Source organism: Scylla paramamosain, chromosome 4 (assembly GCF_035594125.1).
Source record: "Scylla paramamosain isolate STU-SP2022 chromosome 4, ASM3559412v1, whole genome shotgun sequence".
NCBI classification, from domain to species: Eukaryota; Metazoa; Arthropoda; class Malacostraca; order Decapoda; family Portunidae; genus Scylla; species Scylla paramamosain.
In genome coordinates, this window is record NC_087154.1 from 24,270,708 (window position 1) to 24,290,222 (window position 19,515).

The 19,515-nt window shown below is 37.0% G+C and overlaps 1 protein-coding gene across 4 annotated transcripts in view; it reads right to left on the bottom strand.

Moving 5' to 3' along the window:
• The window catches only part of LOC135099898 (dynein axonemal heavy chain 3-like), a 430,253-nt gene that overhangs the window by 94,091 nt on the left and 316,647 nt on the right, over positions 1-19,515 (bottom strand). For all 4 annotated transcript variants that reach the window (XM_064002569.1, XM_064002565.1, XM_064002567.1 and 1 more), the window contains 9 exons: positions 15,980-16,171; positions 14,676-14,869; positions 14,284-14,491; positions 12,595-12,740; positions 6,969-7,083; positions 6,483-6,684; positions 6,089-6,247; positions 5,854-6,002; positions 1,884-2,120 (listed from right to left, as the gene is read on the bottom strand). In XM_064002569.1, coding sequence (XP_063858639.1) covers positions 1,884-2,120; positions 5,854-6,002; positions 6,089-6,247; positions 6,483-6,684; positions 6,969-7,083; positions 12,595-12,740; positions 14,284-14,491; positions 14,676-14,869; positions 15,980-16,171 — 1,602 coding nt within the window. The remainder of the gene's footprint in view (positions 1-1,883; positions 2,121-5,853; positions 6,003-6,088; positions 6,248-6,482; positions 6,685-6,968; positions 7,084-12,594; positions 12,741-14,283; positions 14,492-14,675; positions 14,870-15,979; positions 16,172-19,515) is intronic.

The window sequence follows — 19,515 nt, forward strand, 5'->3', positions numbered from 1 at the left end:
TCAGTGACTTTCTGAGAGGAAGGGAAATGAGAACAGTGGTCAAAGATAGGAAGTCATCATGGAGAGAAGTAATTAATAGTGTCCCGCAGGGATTGGTACTAGCACTAGCTATGTTTGTTATCTGTGTGAATGATATGAAGGAAGGGGTGAATAGCTACATGAGCATATTTGCTGATAATGCAAAATTGATGAGAAAAGTGGAGAGGATAAAGGATTGTGAAGCTCTACAGGAAGATCTGAATGTGATTTGGGATTGGAGTGGCACTTGGAAAATGGAGTTTAACATAAAAAATGTGGAGTGTTGAAGTTTGGGGATAATTGTGTGAGGCCAGTCTTCAGTTATAAATTGGGTAATGAGAAAATAAAAGTGAAGAGTGAAGAGAAAAACCTTGGAACTACTGTCACTGATAAGCTGTCCCCAGAGGTATGTGTAAGAAGGAAGACGGGGGAAACATATAATCTGGGGAGAAACATAAGAGCAGTGATCAACTATCTGGATGAAGGGATGATTAGGAATTTAATTGTGACATTGATAAGACCTTCTCTGGAATATGCCTACATCAAGCTAAGCACCTACCATCACAGGTTTGAGACTAATATGGTACTTAGCTGTGATCAACTATCTGGATGAAGGGATGATTAGGAATTTAACTGTGACATTGATAAGACCTTCTCTGGAATATGCCTACATCAAGCTAAGCACCTACCATCACAGGTTTGAGACTAATATGGTACTTAGCTGTATTCTTGAGTGGAATGTTTGTTTGGAGTAGTAATATGCTGAGTAAGGGTGAATGGTAAACTGTTCTGTCTGCTAGCTGAGATGTGACTGCTTGAGTAGGAGCAGGAATGTAACTCCAATCGCTCCTTGAGTGTAACTCAGTCCTTGCATATGAAGTGAGTTAACAATGGTTTTATTCCAGGAGCATGAATCTGCTTGATCAAGATCCTCATTGATTCACCCACAAGTGTAACAAGTGGATTGTTACACTTAAACTGAGATTGTTGTCCACTACCATGAATTTCTCTACTGGAATGATAGTTCCAACATTTCCAATGTTTGATGTGTTATACAGTCAGGTCGTTGCTGACCCAGGGGAGGTTCTGCTAACACCTTGAGATGTGATTTGTGTTACAGTTTTAATGAAAGTAAAAGTTGGAAATTACTATGGGTCCAACCTAGCTGAAACAAGGCTCCCTAAAAATGAAAATAGAATATTTTAAGACTACCTAGAGCACTCAAATTCTTTTTATATAAATAAATGAAGCTAACAAATACATAGGAGAACATAAAACTCCTAATTGTCCCATGGCAATGATATGGGCATTCTGCACCTTGCTTGTACTGGTTCCTGACTATTTTTTGTGAAAAATAATTGACTTTTATACTCCACAGGGCAAAAATGCATGGCCAGGTAAATTCGGTGACAAAAATTTTATCCTGCACCCTTATGTGGCCTTGAGATACTGAAGCATTGTTGCCATCATGTGATTATACCATTATTGTGGAGTTGGCAGTGCTCATTGTTTGGAGTTGGGTGGGAAGATGTAGGTTTTACAAAGAATGGAACTGAGAGATGTTTAATGGTGATTTTAAATAGTGGGTTGCAACTTCATCCATCGACACTGTACAGAAGAGTCTGGTGTCCAAGCCAAGTGATATGACAAAAGTGCCTCACTGCCTCTCAAAGAAATAATGGTATATCATAAATATCATGAATCACTACAGTCCAGAAAGTGTTGGGCTTTGGAGTTGCATTTGGTGATATGTAGTCTTGAAAATCCTCATTTACTTCTTTATTATTACATTTGAACTATATTTTAATGCATAAGTTACATACACGTAACACAGTAAAACTATATTTTGAAACATTCATACTTACCCTACTAGAACTCATTATGTCAATAGCCTTTTCATCTTCCAACAAATTCTGCCCAGCAGTGGATAAAACTTCAAGGATCTTTTCTTGAGTTCTTTGAAGGGCACGGTGGTTGTGGGCAGACTCTACTAAAAGACGGTTCTTTTTTTCCTCCAGTTGTGGCCGTTCATGTGCTACAACCAATCCCAACAACTGATTCTCCAGTCCCAATTGTGTAATGATAAAGTTGATTACTACCACCTGAAACATAAATGACAAATATATAAACACAAACAACCAAATACACAGTAGACAATCTATAATACAATTACTGGAGGCACACATAAATTACTCAGACATTTAAGTGGCATCCTACTGTTTTATTGGAAGATAAAGGACCAATGATTGAAAATATTGTAGATGCAAGGGGAAGAAGGAACAGCAGCAAGAAAATTTAAAAAAATGAATGGAAAGCAACATACATTAATATCAAGAGGAAAGTGCAGTACAGATAACTAAATTCTGAATGTGATTTACTTAAAATCAGGTTTTGGTGATATCACCCCTTTGCCTCTGGATGGTTCATATGTTGGCCTCTATTCTTTCGCAAGCTCCAGCAAAGAAGATAATTTTCTGCTAAGTCCAGTCAGTCTCTTTTCCAAGTGATCTGAATCACTAGCTACTATTCACCAACATCCACAGTTAAATACTTACAATATGTCAGGACCTATATATAACTATAAACCACCACATTAGTCATGGCGGTGAGTAACATTTCATCCTGTTCATAGTATAATCTTTTAAACTGAATGGCAGCTAGCATGAAACCAAGAACATGATTCAGGACATAAGTGGAAGGCTATGTTGACAAAAAACACAGCAAGGATAAAGTCTTGGACTGACCCTTATGGGATTATCACTGAGGATTACAACTAACTGAAAATAACTACACATTTCCTTATAGCACAGACATGTCCTGGGATATTTTATGCTGTTATAACAATCTTGACATTACAGTATATTAATTTTGCAAATGGAATTTTCTCCATGCAAAGCTTTATTAATTTCTGTAGCCTCCTTCAAAATAAATTTCTGAGTGTGATCCTCGTTAATGCCATCACGTAAATCTATAATTCTGAGTACTTGCCTAACTCTGCAATATAAGTACATTATCTTTTATCCAGAATTGTAAAAATCTGAAAACTCCAAAATCCAGAAATAAATGCTGGTATAGACCTTATTGGTCTGTATATTTTCCTCCTTGTTTTTAAACATTTGCACTGTCGCCACTACTGCACCTATTTTTTATTAAAATATTTATTTGCCACTGTTTGTGTGGTGCTGTGCTGACCACACTGCCACCTAGCAGCAAACTGTGGCCACTCCCTCCAGAGTTCCCAAGTCCCTAGTTTACTTGCCCAACTGGGCTGTTTCTGATGAGAATTGGCAGGGAAAAACCATAGTTACAGATTGGTGATTTTGGGCTGTTTTTACATACAAAGTCATGGCATATTGGGATGATTAGCTTCAGATTTTTAAAACACTTCATACATTAGCACCTGGTCAGGATAATACTCAAGAAGGATTGTCACAAATGCTAGGCTGCAAGTGAGTACAAGTGAGGGGTGGTGCTTGACTGATGTCTATGTGCATTATGATTATCCACTAGCAGTTCTTTTTTACTGTCCTGTTTAAATTATTTAATAAATGTGTGTCAATGTTATTATATTCTGTTGTTTAATATTCCCTTATTTGTGGTACACAGGAATAAGTGCTGGTATAAGTGCTGTTGAAAAGACTATGCCTCCCCACTGTTCATTAGAGAATAACAAACACACGTTTTCATGTGCAGGAAGATTAAATTACTCATGAGATTTGTGGTGACTTCTAAATTACAATACAGAGAGCTGAAGACAAGAACAAGTACAAATAATGAATACCATGTACACTTACAAAAATTGCTAACAAGAAAAAAAGCAGCTGTAAATACTGTGTACAGAGGAAGATATGTTCCAAAATTTAGAAAATTGTGGAATTTGAAGTGTCATATCCCAAGAGTTCCAGGTAAAAGAAACATGTAATTAGAACATAAGAACATAAGAAATAAGGGAAGCTGCAAGGAGCGACCAGGCTTACACGTGGCAGTCCCTGTATGAAATATACCTACCTATTTCCATCTACGAGTATTATCCCCATCCAGAAACCTGTCTAATCTTCTCTTAAAGCTCTCTAGTGTCCTAGCACTAACAACATGATTACTGAGTCCGTTCCACTCATCTACCACTCTATTTGACAGCCAATTTTTCCTATCTCCTTCCTAAACCTAAATTTTTCAAGCTTGAACCCGTTATTTCTTGTTCTACCCTGGTTGCTGATCCTAAGAATTTTGCCTACATCCCCCTTGTTATAACCCTTATACCACTTAAAGACTTCTATCAGGTCACCTCTTAACCTATGTCTTTCTAAAGAATGTAAATTTAACAACTTCAATCTCGCCTTGTAAGGAATACTCCTCATCCCCTGTATCCTTTTAGTTATTCTCCTCTGTACTGATTCTAATAGACCTATATCTTTCCTGTAATGTGGGGACCAGAACTGCACTGCGTAGTCTGGGTGAGGTCTGACCAGCACCAAGTATAACTTTAATATTACTTCCGGCCTTCTACTTTTAACACTCCTAAAAATGAATCCTAGTACCCTATTTGCCCTATTTCTGGCTTCTATGCATTGTTTCCCTAGATGGAGTTCAGAGCTAACTATAACTCCTAAATCTTTCTCATACCCTGTACCTACCATAGTTAGTTGTTTAATGTGTACCTACTGTGTGGGTTTCCTCTACCTACGCTAAGTATTTTGCATTTATTAATATCAAATTGGATTTGCCATCTATCCGTCCATTCATTCATCCTATCTAAATCTGCCTGCAAGGCGATGGCATCTGATTCCAACCTAATTAATCTACCTATCTTTGTGTCATCTGCAAATTTACTAACATCACTACTAATTCCACTATCCAAGTCATTGATATATATATATATATATATATATATATATATATATATATATATATATATATATATATATATATATATATATATATATATATATATATATATATTAGAAATAACAATGGCCCTAATACTGATCCCTGTGGCACCCCACATGACCCCACTCAGATTTTGAGCCGTTTATTACAACTCTTTGTCACTTGTCACTAAGCCATGACCCTATCCAGCCTAACACCTTCCCATCTATCCCGTGTGCCCTAACCTTTCTCAGGAGCCTTTGATGGGGTACCTTGTCAAATGCTTTACTAAACTCCAGAAATAAGATATCATAACCATCACCATTATCTACTGCCTCGTACACTTTACTGTAAAAACTTAACAAGTTTGTCAGGCAAGACTTCCTTTTCGTGAAGCCATGCTGTGACTGATTTATCAAGTTATGTTTGTCTAAATGTTCCCTAATGTTCCTCGCTATCATTGACTCTAATATTTTACCTACAACTGAAGTTAAGCTGACAGGTCTATAGTTAGATGCTAAAGTTTTATCTCCTTTCTTAAAGATGGGTACTACATTAGCCTGCCTCCACATTACTGGTACCTCACCCGACTCCAGTGATTTCCTAAAGACAGAAACTAACGGCTCACTAATAATCTCTTTGCATTCCTGATGTACTTGTACTACATCAGTGTAATTTCCCCACATTGCAGGGGCCAAGAGAATGCCACACTACGAAGTGTCCAGCAGTGTGAATCACTGGATATTTTTTTGGTAGCACTGAACTTCTCAATGAGAATAATCATAATTTCCTTTGCTCATATAGTTAATGAAATATTATCATCTAGTTTTGATTAAATATAATGATGTTACACTGTGGAAATAATGTCCCCTGTAACTTTTGCAATTGTTTAGCTTCTCATCTTGTTTCCCTGATTTTTAATCATACAATACAGCTATGCATTAAGTTTCTTTTTACAGAAGAGATTACCTTAATGGTAACCTGAGGCAGGTAATGTGGATTCCTAAGTCTCGTTGTAAGGTATAATCGAAATTCAGGATGATATTCTGTTATTAGCTCTCCAAGTTGCAGATGCTCTACACCCTTTTGAATGAAGGTCTGCTTCAACAACACATCATCTGAAAAAAAGCCAGTTCTCATTATCTTCTTCCTAAATGAATATCAAAATATATAAAAGTAAGACTGACAAAATAGTAATACTTACCTAGGATTGGGTCAAGTTCTTCTCCAACACCCTCAATTAGTAGAGGCTGGCCCTTCTGCAGTGCTACCTCTAGAACTCTCAGGAAAGCAGGATCAGTCTGTTTTACTATCTGAAGCCCATTTTCCTTTTCCATATTCACAACCCATTTACGTGCCTGGCCTGCACATGATTAAAATATGACAAACATAAAAGGCATGCAATAATGGGGATAAGTTATTTCTCCAAAATTTAGGCTTGCCACTTAATTACTTGAATTATTTGCCTCTTGTTTAGATGTGATAAAATTTTATTCATTGTTGAAGAAAAATAAAATCTTCTCAAGGGTTAAAGTACTACACGATTGAAAGGAAAAAATATGTACATTATACAAATTGAACTACTCTAAACTTCTCACCCTGAGGGTCAATCATGAGTGGCCAGCGACGAGAATGAGATACCACTATGGCATTATCCACAGAAAAGGTATCAACAGGAAGCCCAGCCAAGTGCCAGGTGCGACACTGAACGTTGTCACCCAGAGTATTATATAAAGAGAAGATGGCACTGCAAGATATGCCCAAATGTCCACACTTTGAGTGCCAATCCTTCATGCATTCCTAATTTCAGAAGAAAATAAAGAAGAGATGAATACAGTTATATAAAGAGAAAATAATATTAACAGTAGAAAAATGAGCATGAAATTCATAAATTTTAAAACATGTATATCTAAGTATGAGATGTTTCCAATTCAACAGAGGTCATAACTTTTACTTGTAGACAATATGGAACAAACATATGCATTTGCAAAGTCATTGTATGTATTGGTAACAGTATAACGAATACATGATTGCAGTTTGTTAGAATATTAGAAACATACATCAAAAAGAGACATTTAAGATACCTCACGGTACTCCACTGTAAAGGCTCCCAGGTATGCAATGACAGCAGCAGCAATCAGCACATCTCCCACAACATTTTCTAAACTCTCACTTAAAGTCTGTGCTTCATTGCTCCACCTGTTAAAAGTATTAGAACCTCCAATCATCAATCCTTCCCAATATGTTCTGGCTATCAACAACTATTGTATTTAGCAGAGGCAACATGCGTTACTTAAGAGGCGACAAATTTTTTTCAGATTTGTATAAAATACTGTGTACAGATATGTTTGTATTTTCAACATAGTATCCTTGTATTTCATTAAAATATCACCATTAATTTGGGATATAGTACACTCCCTGAGTTAGGTTCCAGATGGCTGTTCATGAGTCATTATGTTCATAAATCTTTAATTTATAAAATATTCTGGAAGTAAAGTACCCTCTTAAGTTTCACACTTGCCTTCTTCCAAAGCAATAGCACTAAACTTGAAGATCATAAAACACAGGGCAATAAAGGCATAGAAAAAATGCTTATCTATGCTAGCCATATAGTCTAGCATGGTGTGAGTGTGTATTTTGTCCTTAGAGGTGAACAAAGTGAATATCAAAAAAATTGGAGGGAGAGACAGGTAATCAGAACGGCACCACATGCCAGAAGGGATGTGATGCTGCAGCCTTCCACAGCTTTTTGATTTTTCTGGTTCTTGCAGCAATTGAGGCAAGACCACACTGCTACCACCCTGTCTCAAAACCATGTGAAAGCCTCACCCTGTGCTAGCCAAGGACATGGTAAGTCATAGGAGAGGAAACAGGGCAGTGGCTGTCCATGATACATAAGACTGATGAGGACAAGGCACTGGTCTTGGTGGTCATAAACCATATCTCCACACAGGAGAGTCTAACAAGGAAGACAACAATGATGACGATGATGATGGCAGTCTGTAGCAGTGTGCCAAGCACCCAGAAGGTCTGTCAGGAGGGGCCCCTGTCACCTGTCTTCTCCCTGGCTGGTTGTCTGAACCCTACTACCTGGGGTAATGCCTGTCATCGTCCCCCCCCCAACACACACACACACACACACACACACACACACACACACACACACACACACACACACACACAAACACACACAGGATGACGTTTGGGAACAATGCGGTAGTGATGCCAGCATCTCTCTTGCTATCCACCATCATCCTTGCCCCACCAACAAAGAAGATAAGCTTTATGGGTTTTTCCTCTCTTTAGCTAGAGTAGCTTAGGCCCCCTCTCTCCTGGTTAGTACCCAGAGTGGAGTTAACAGCTCAGCCTGGTTAGATGAAGTATTAGAACTTCCTGTTGGGAGTTTATTTATTTTTGTTACCTTTATATCACAGTAAATGATGCAAATTTATTATTAACTTAATTTTCTCACCACCTTTAACAATAGGACACCAGTTCTGTTCTGGTTTAGTTGTTTTCTTGTTTTTTTATAACTTATCTATTTATTTATTGTGTGTTGTTCTTATATATGTGAGTTTGTATTATAATTTTTACAATACTGCTGTTATAATTGACTTAGCATTTCTCCTGAGCCATTTTCAGCCACACAGATACATCACATCACACACAACTGGCTACACAACAAATTACATCACACTAGATGAAGCAATACCACACCCAGCCAAACCAGATCCGACATATCACATCTAGTCACATTACAACTCACCTCTCATCTTCCACACTATGCCACACACTTAACCATAACACAGTGCACAATGCAAAAAGACACATCATGCCACATATCATAACAGTCATACAACAGCCCATACCACACTCACTCAACAATACATATCACTCCCATCCATACCACATACCATTTGCATTTAAAGAGCTATAGAGCAACTCATATGCAGTCATATCATATAGACTAACAGTTTGAGTATGTGTTTTGTTCTCATGTTAGGCATGACACAGCTGTGCAGCAGTGATCTCCATGTTACACATGGCTCAGGATTGTTCCTAAAGTAGGTCTTATGTTGGTGTCTACAAAAGTTTCTAAATTGGGAGTTTTGTGACAATCATGGTGTTTGTGACAATCATGGTGTACACTCATACAGAAAACTATCTTTAGGATTTTCATTCAGCCAATTTGACACAACTGATGATAATGTTTGAAAAATAGTGCAGGGCCTTTGGAAATGTTGGTAAGCCTGCTAATTTAGTACCACATGGTGCATCAAACAGTTCATGTAATGATGATCGCATTTTTTCATACAGGTATGGCATTCAATTCATAGCTGTGGATAACCACCAAAGGGCAACTAAAGGAAAGCTAACTTCTTTATTAACAGATACATCTCCTCACACAATTACCAACCCTTCCAAGACCTCTGTATCATTATTTTTTGCATCCATTGGTTATATGAATAAAGATAGTTTTCTGAATGAGTGTACATGACAGGTGAGGGTGAAAGAGCAGTGAGAAAGAATAAAGAAGGATATATGGTATTTTGGAAAAGATTGTAAGAGAGTATGCTGGAGAGTGATGATTATGGGAGGCATGAATGCACATATGGGCGAGCAAATGAGATACTTGATGAGTTTGTGAATGAGAAAACTTGAATGAGACCCTGGCAGAAGAATGAGTGACTTGGTGTTCTATGAACCAGAGTCTGCAATTGATTACTCGTATATGCTCATGAATGGGAGAATGTGTGAGACAGTGGACTGCATGTGGCTACATGAGGATAGAATGACTGACAGTTTCAGGTCATTATATGATAATGGTAGAATTAAGTTGTATGGATAAGAGGGAAAAAATGCAAAGGCTAAGAGGAGAAAGTGGAGATTGAGAGATGTAGGATGGGAGAATTTCTAGTAGACTTAAATAAGAGAAACTGGGATGAAAGCTTGAATGGTGTGGATGAACTGAATGGTAAACTTGTAGAGAATGTGAGAAATGCAGCAGCTAGCCAGACAGAGTATGTAAAATTGAATGCCAGAAAGTATACAGGTAAGCCATGGTGGAGTGAAAAGATTAGGGATGCTAGGAAGGAGAGAAAAAGATTAAATAGGGTGTGCAGGCAGTTGAGAAAGAGGAGGCATGAGAGTAAGGAGGCTGCAAGTGATTACCAGAATGTACGGATAGCACATGTGAGTCAGCAGTGAGAGATGAAGTGAAAAATTATGAATGCTAAAGTTAGTGTGAGAGAAGTGTGATCCAGTCCCTAAGAAAGGTGTTGAAGGTGGCTGAGAATGGTATAGATTCCTGAGGGGGTGATAGGATGTCTCACAGCGAAAATATAGCAAGCTTTAAGGTGTATGGGGCAGTGGTGACAAATAAGGAAGACATGAAAAATGCAATAAAAGAGTCTTAAGAAGAGATTTGTAGTGAGAGAAGGATGTGTGACAATGGAGAGCTGAATGAAAGAATTAGCAAGGAAGTGGAGAAATGTGTGAAAAAGCATAAAATGGAAGACAGCAGGACCAGATGAGATACCCTATGAGATGTATAAAAATGGAGGGGGAGTTGTGATTGATAAGATGGCTGAGTTATTTAACCAGGTGTGGGAAGAGAAGAGAGTGCCAAGAATATGGAACAAATGAAGGGGGAATGTTGCACAAGGGAGGATATAAATGTAGGAACGAGTCAAAAAACTAAAGGCTGGTTATATTAATGAACACAGTAAAATTTTCAGTGCAGTATTGAGTAAGAGATTGTGTAAATGGATTGAGAGAACTGGAGTGTTACGTGAAGAACAGAATGGATTTCATATGGACAGGAGAGCAAATAATAATATGTTTGTGGTGAATAAAATGATTGAAAGAAAAATAAAAACTGTACTTAGATTTTCTATCCACTGAGAAAGCTTATGATAGGGTGAACAGAGAAATGCTAGCTAGAGTCTTAAAAAAAATGGGTTGAGAGCAAAGAGAGTTAACATAGTGTGATGTATGTGGACATGAGCAGGGCCCCCACATGGGTGGTGGGTGGAGGGGAAGGGTACTACTTTCTTGGTGTCCAGCAGTTTAGGGGGAGCCCATGACAGCAGCTTGTTAAATGATTTCTTTTGCTGTATTTACTTCAAAAGAGATAACAATTACATTAATTTCTAATAACTGATTATCATCTGTGTTTCTGGTACTTCCACATAAGGCTCCCTCCCAGGAGGAAAGAATGTAACTGGAGGGGCCCAGGTTTAACATGAGTACTGGGACCTGAAAGTGTTGCTTGAACCCTGGACACAAGAGCTAAATACAAACATGATGATACAAAGACAGAGTGAAGAGTGAGAGAGGAGTTAGGCAAGGATGTATATTGTCATTAACCTTCTAATTTTAGCTTGTATAGAGAGGAACTGGCTGTCAGAATGAGAAGAATAAATGAAGGAGTAAGTATGAGAAATGATAGGATGTATGCTTATATTCAGATGATGTAGTGGTTTTGAATGACACAGCAGATGACCCCCAAAGTTAGTTAGATGTTGTAGATGGGTATTGAAGAGATTTTGGAGTGAGATTTTGCAGTGAGAAAAGCAAGGTAATGATAATGAATAGATCAGAGGATGAGAGAAATTCTGTGTGGAGACTGGGAGGGAATGAGTTGCAACAGACAGATGAATACAACTACCCAACTATATACAAAACAGTATTGAGTGTACAGCACCTTGGAAAAAAGACACATTTCTCCATACAAGATCACTTATTACTTAATTACTATTATTATTTGATTAAAAAATTTTCATCATAAATATAACAATAAAGATTAATAACCATGCATAAATAATGTTCTTTGAGGCAATAAAGTGTTACTATAAATTGTTGCAGGGAGTGATACTATCAGTTTTCCTAAATGTAAACGAACTCTTGCCTTGTGCTGCCTGTGTCTGTTTCTTAGGCCCAGATTGATTTCTGACTCAGCTATACAGCTGGCAATATAGACAAAAAGACTGAATGATGAAATTTAAAAAGAAAGACCTCTCGGCTGCAAGAAATATGGAACTTAAGACCAATATCTTATTTCTTTACCTTTCCTTTGTATAACAGAATTATTTACATATAAGTCTCCCATGATACATTCATAATGTTGATTGGGTATTCCTAGATAGATTACTGAATATTAACATTTTTTTTTCTAGATTTATTATCATAATGTATTCAGTAATGCAAAACACTTGTATTATTTGGCAAAACTTAATATTAACTATTAAAAACACAATCTTAGCTTGGTTGAGAATAATGGAAAATAAGGGTAATATGTACCTCAGAGTTCTCAGTCCTGGGCTGAGACAAGACTTTCTGCCAAAACAACAGGACCAAATATGTTCAGTGAACATGTGTATTGGGGAATGTCAGAGTGGAGAAGACAAAAAAGTAATGGATGGTGCTGCTGCTGGAGCTGTGTGGATAGATGAATGAAAAGACCAGTGCAGAACAAAGTTTTCTTCAACAGTCAAGGGAAAGAGTTTAAGCCATATACCTAATATGGCTTAAACTGGCTTAAGACACCTTGATGGGTTTCTTGGCAGATTAGCTGAGTTGCAGAATTAAGCATATCAGATTGATGCAGAAGCAAAACAATAGTGACTGCAATGCATTCCAGGCATTGAAACCTTAACATTTATAACAGACATTCTCAACTACTTTCTAACTACAGCACAGGTATCTCACCTGTCTCGTTCACCTCCAAGGCCTCCAATGAGCCTCTCTGATCGGTCCCTCTTCTGCTCACACCTTACAATTGAGTCCTCTAAGTCTTTCTTTTCTTTTTGTTTCTTGGTAAACTCATCATTCAAAGCTTGGAGTTTGTCTGTTACCTGTAAAAGGATTTCAGTTAAGCTGTTTAATTTCAAGAAAAAAATCAAATCCTGATTGCATTTTTTGCATTACAACATATCAATGCCCAGTAGGGGACAGGAGGGTTGTGGATGGAAATGTCACTTTTTCCGAGAAAAATCTAGGGCATAGATAAACCATCTTGCAACAGTGTGTTGAAGTTTTGAAGCTATATTCACAATATTTGTTGAATTATACCATGAAATATGACCTTTATTCTGTGACCTTTTTTTGTTTTACAGGATAGCATTCACATACTAATCTTTTTCTGTTGCAGAAAATTGCTTAAATTTTGATGAAATACTTCAAAATATAACTTTACTTGACAACTTACCCAGTGGGCCTGTATTAAGCACTGTAACAGCCTGAGGTGTCAGTGAGCCTTGGTACTCTAAAGAGAGTGGAAGTGTGTACAACATTTTGTCCACTCTCCCTTATATGCTGCTGGCATACCAAAATCATACTAAAAAGCAACATAATGCCTAAATCAAGATGAAAGGGATAACTTTTTCTTGCAAGAGATGTGCAAAAGAAATGGATGACAGAAAAAAATGAGTGACGTGATGTCATGGACACCTGGTCTTCTAACAGACCTCACACCTGTTGCACAATGTGATATGCCCATGCTCTCTACTTTTCGGGAGCATGATTCATCAAGATTTGACATATGAGCATCATTATTAGAAGAAACAGAAGAGGAACCCTGATAATGAAAATGAAATGGTTATAATAAGTCTATGGAGACTGACAAATAGATTTGAAACCAAGAAAGAAATGGAATAAGCCTAGGAAACTCTGATACCCTCTTGTAAGAGACAATACCCAGAAAATTGAAGCAAAAACTACCTTTCAGAGGTTAGGTGAGTCCTACATGTTCATGATATGAAAATAAAAAAACCGTAAATACTTATTTGACATGAAAAGGAATAGAAAAACTAATCTAATCACATGTACAAACTGGCCCTTAAGACCAAGAAAGCAGTCTTGAAAAGTATTCCTAACAAAATAGACTATACTCGTATCTCAAACCATGTTTTTTTTTTTTAACTCTGAAAGCTATCTCCTCAGCCACTTATCAATCTTAATGAAAGAAACTCAGAGAAAGGAAACTATTTGTACTTTAACATAACAGAGATATTTTCAAGTTTTGTGAAAAAAAAAAAATTATTCATTCCTAACAAAAGAAGCAATATAGAGGAAAAAATGCTCTGTTATGTCAAAGATCAGAGATGGTCTTTCCTGCACATGATGCACATGTGTAAGCAATATTGTTGGAGGAGATAGATTCCAAAATTACCATTGGTAGAGAGGTGGGAACTCTTGGACAGCAGAACTTACTTCTATACTTATCTTGATTTCCCATAAAAATTTCATTTGAAGAGAGAGAGAGAGAGAGAGAGAGAGAGAGAGAGAGAGAGAGAGAGAGAGAGAGAGAGAGAGAGAGAGAGAGAGAGAGAGAGAGAGAGAGAGAGAGAGAGAAAGGCAATGTTTCAGTTAACAAAAATAAGTGAACTAATGTATTACCTCACGGAGTTCCTTCCTTTTCTCTTCTAATTTTTCATTTTGGAGAGCAAGTTCATGATTAGCAGCTTCTAGTGCTTGTTTTTTAGGGGCAACAATCTTGATGACTTGGTCATACACCACCATTGCTCTCACCCAACGACACAATCCTTCACATGCCATCGATACCATTCGAATCTTCTTGGGATCAAAGTCTGGATGAAAGTAAAACCTGCAAATCAAGATTAATGTCAATATAAATGAGCATTTTAGATGATGCATCACAAACTTTTCTAATGGCAGCTAATTCTTTTACACAATGAATCATGAGAAATTATTAAAGTACATACTATCTATAACTTATATGGTGAATTTAAGTGAAACACTTAAAATAAAATGCTTTATGTGAGTCTCACTTGTTGCGGACATGAGAAATAATCTTGGTTGGTATATTCTCCTTATCATAGTGTAGAAGGTTTTGCAGAAACTTCATATCACCCAGAAGCTTTTGTGATGGTGCCCAGAAATCTTCCATCATCTTACCAGAACCACTAGGGTCTGGTTTTCTTTCTGGCTTAATATCCAACATCACACACACTGCCTCCATCACCTGTCATTGGTTATAGCATGTGTCATTATCAAATTTGTTTTCATGTTGCACTGTCTTTATCTAAAATTCTACACTTGACAGACATACAGCTGACACCAAAAGAGATGATGAAAATTCTGAGTTGGTGTCAGGATCTGCATGCCATTCAACTACTTTGATCCATTTATATGGGAGAGAAGCACTGATAATATCTGACCTGGCAAATCAAGGCAGATAGTGGTCTTGGGTACACTCATGCACTGTTTTAGTATAGATTTTACAGTTAAGTGGTAAGGAAATATTTTTCATGCTTGCATTCCTGAGCTGACTTATGCAAGTTGCTGTTACATACCTTTCCATAACATCTTTCAGTATTTACTAAACTGTTTATCACTGGTAATGAAATATTGTCTATGGTTGCCTTGTGCTAAGGAATAAAAACATTTAAGAAACAATAAGTATTGGTGGAAGTAGAAAGAGAACTGTGTACCGGTGGACGAAGAGGTTCAGAGATGGTGGCCACAATGTCTATCTCAGAGCATAATGCAATGCCTAGGTAAGGAAATAATATTCTTCAGCTAACCTTGAACATTATGACAAGAAAAACAGAATACAATCCTCACTTAATAGCAAAGGATTTGAAAGAAAAGAATACCTGTGTTTTTGGAGATGGGTCTGGAATTTTTTGACATCACAATCTTGGTCACATCCCTGAACCTCATCACTCACCAGTACACAGCTCTCTCTTTACTTCAAGCAAATACTAATTGTTTTTGAAATGCAAGTCAACTCAGGAATGCATGCACGAAAAACATCTTATCACTCAACTACCAAATTTATATTAAAACTGTTAATGTGTGAGCTGTCAGATCAGATATTATCAGTGCTCCACTTTCCCATGCAACCAGGTCAAACTAGTTGAATGGTGTGCAGATGCTGAAATACATTATTTGAAATAGTCTAGGTACCTGGAAAGAATGAGTGAAATAACATGAATGATATACAAGCCAATAAGAATTGAAAGATGGCAGGTTAAAGTATTAACATATCTGAGACTGAAATGATGAGAAAATTAGTGAGCCGATTATTAAAGGATCAAGTGCACAGACAGGCAGGTTGCCATACTCTTACCAGCTTGACACCTGAGGGAGGATTCTTCATGGCCTTGACTACCCTAATATCATCCTGTTTGAGTGTATTGAGAGCATCTGTGGCAGCATTGAGAGCTGGAACTGCTTTAGCTAATTCTTTTTCACAGTCATCCTTAATAGCTTGGGCATCAGCAAATTTCTTATTTGCAACAGCCTCATCTGCTGCCACCAACTGCCAAAAAAAGGAAACTATCAGTTAAACATTTTTTAAGGAAAGAATGACAGCTTCATATTCATAGCCAAATTAAGCAAGTGCATAATAATGCTACCACATAATGCCATCATAATCCTAAAATTCTGAAAAAAAAAAAAATAAAAAAAAAAAAAAAAAATAAAAAAAAAATAAATAAATAAAAATAAATAATAAAAAACAAATAAATAAATAAAATATAAATGAATAAAATAAATAAATAAATAAATAAAGTATAATATATATATATATATATATATATATATATATATATATATATATATATATATATATATATATATATATATATATATATATATATATATATATATATATATATATATATGTATACACACACACAAACACACACACACACACACATATATATATATATATATATATATATATATATATATATATATATATATATATATATATATATATATATATATATATATATATATATATATATATAAAGTGGAACCTCAGTTACCGAACGTCTCCCTTTCCAAACAACTCGGTTTTTGAGCAAAAATTTTAACTCATAATTGCTTCGGTTCCTGTACCATAATTTGGTTTTAAACAAAGTTACTTGATTTCAAATACTGCAAGATGTAGCAATAGCTGCCATTTATTACTAATTTATAGTTTCTATAAATATTTCTTTCATTTTAATTTATTTGGAGGAGAGACACAGAGGGTAAGACAGCAAATCAATCTTTGAAATAAATTAAATGTGATCCCATTGAAGAACCTCAATGTAAACAAACAAGGTTCGGCATTCAGAGTATTCCTGAGCTTCCTGTGGCTCTCTCTATGACCCACAATGCTATCACTACTGCACAACTGCATTTTCCCAGTAGCTTTTCCCAGCAGCAAGATTCCTAAGTGTTATGATCACCTTCATTTTGGTGGTGAGTAGGTTGCTCCTCTCTGTGTCACTCTGTCAAGCTTTCCAAAAATTATGGTTTGTTTACTGTTAAGCCCCCACTACCTGGAAAGTACTGGTATTATTTTAGTCTTTCAAGTCTCAACATGGCTTTTTTACCCTTATAAGATAGAGCATCTCAATTTGAATAATTTGAATCCCATATATACTCACTGCAAATTATTTATAATGCTGACAGTGATTTTTAAAGTTTAGTTAGGTTAGGTTAGTTTAGTTAGTTTAGTTTGGTTAGGTTAGATTTAATTGGTTAAGTTAGATTTGTTTGTTTACATTAAGTTAGTTTCATTAGGATGGGTTGGGTGGTGAGGCGTGATAGCCAGCTGGTGGATAGGCCTCTTGAGGGAAACATTGTCAGTGAGTGCTAATACTGTGTTACTTATTTGTGAGAACAAAACTATCTATTTCAGGTAGATTTTGGTCTGTTTTACATTAATTTGCTTTTCGTTTTAATTGCAAATCATTAGTTGCTGTTGGGATGGGGTATTGGGGGTAAAAAATTAAAACTTATACTTCTTTTATATTCTTGTTCACTTATTTAGTGATACATGAGTGTCTTTTTCAGCTTGGCAAAGATGATGCTCAGTTTTCACCTCTGCTAATGGGTAATATAGGTTGAAGCCCACTATAACTTCCCTTCATGCCTTGGCCTTCTTGTTCATGGGACTTACCAATAATAACTGGCTTATCTGCTACCAGCTCAGTCAGGGTATTCTTTTGTTTCTGAACCAGAGGAGCCCTTTAGTTGATGGTGAAGTTGAAATGGTGCCTCTACTGCTTGCAAAATTGGTGCTGTTTGATCAGCTGGGAATGTTTACCCTGGCTAACCTACGTGCAAAGTGATGAGCATAATACTTACTAACCCGACATTGGGGGCTTGCATCCAATGTTTAACGAACATGACTGTAGGGTTAGTAAAACCAGATATGACCATATGAGTTGCTGCTTTGTAATTACTAATGTTTAAAAAATGCAGGCCACTGTGTTAGTCCCTTGCTCTTTCTGGCTCCAGCTTGCATACATGACAGAACTCCCTGCTCCTACCATTTGTGCTAAGCCATATTGTTGATTTAATACTCCCAATCCTTTAGACACGGTGGGTAGACATGGAGGATGTAAATGCAGTGACTGGCTGTGAAGTCAGGCAGGCAAACATGGGGAGTGATGAGCCTTTTTCCTGCCCAGGTATGTCTACTGGCCATAAAGAAACAATAGCAACTGCAGTGGAGTGAAGCTAGTGGCTAGTCATGATGACAGCTATCACACTCATCAGCTTCTCTCTCCCCTGACAAGGCCTTAACCATTACTGCCACTTGACCTCTCTCTGCTGTGGGTGATGCTTGCCATTGCTTTGAGGGACACTGGAACCGGCATCACGGATCCAAGCGCAATCTTCCACCAACCACCATTTGCAACTTACAGCTAAGCACTATTGGGGTTCATGTGTCTCCTGTTAGGTTAATTAGGTATAGTTCCTCCCTCTTCTAGTCACTATCCAGAGTTGGGGGGAATAGTAAGGTATATAATCATCCTTCCTCAGCCTGGGTGCTTAGGGCTTCCTACCTAGCCATAAGCTATTGATTTATAGTTTTTGTATTTTCACAAGGCAAACTACTGAAATCACCAACTAACTATTTTCACATCACCTCCCCATCAGCAGTAAAACTCCAAATGTGGGTTTCTGGTTGACAATTCCTAATATGTGACTGGGTAAGTCAGCACATATTTTGATGGTGGCTCAATGAGATTCTTGGATATTTTTCTTTTGTTGATTCACAGTTGACCCCATGAGTTCCAATTAGTAAGTTTACAGTCTAGTATTTTTCAGTGAAATATTTTTTTAGCTTAAGTATAAGTTTCTGGCCATTATTATTATTATTATTATTTTTCTTTTTTTTATGTTATGCTTTTCTTTTTTGCTAAGTGTCAAGTGCTAATACTTATTCATGTATTATACTGCATTAGTAGGCTACATGGGGGTAACTATTTCAGACAGTGGAGGAATGACAGCAACACCCTAACCCTGAGGAAGGAATTCAGGGTAGGTGGCCTATCATCTACCAAGCTAGTGTCCTCTGCTTCCCCTGCTACTATCACACAGTAGTGGAGGGTCAAAATTAAAAAAAATTTTCTTTTAGTTTTGTGTGTTTTGGCACTTTAGAATAAGGATTTAAATCTATAGTAAGTTAAATCATTATCGGTGGTGGTATAAATCTGATAGATAAGGATCCACAGGAGGGAGTGATGGGAGAGAAGCCACTGTCTGTAGGACAGGAGAATGAAAATAGGATGGAAGAACTTGAGAGGGGAGTGGAGGATCTGAAAGACTGGGTCCAGGACTTACTACATGAGTCTAGGGCAAACCAATTTACACCATGAT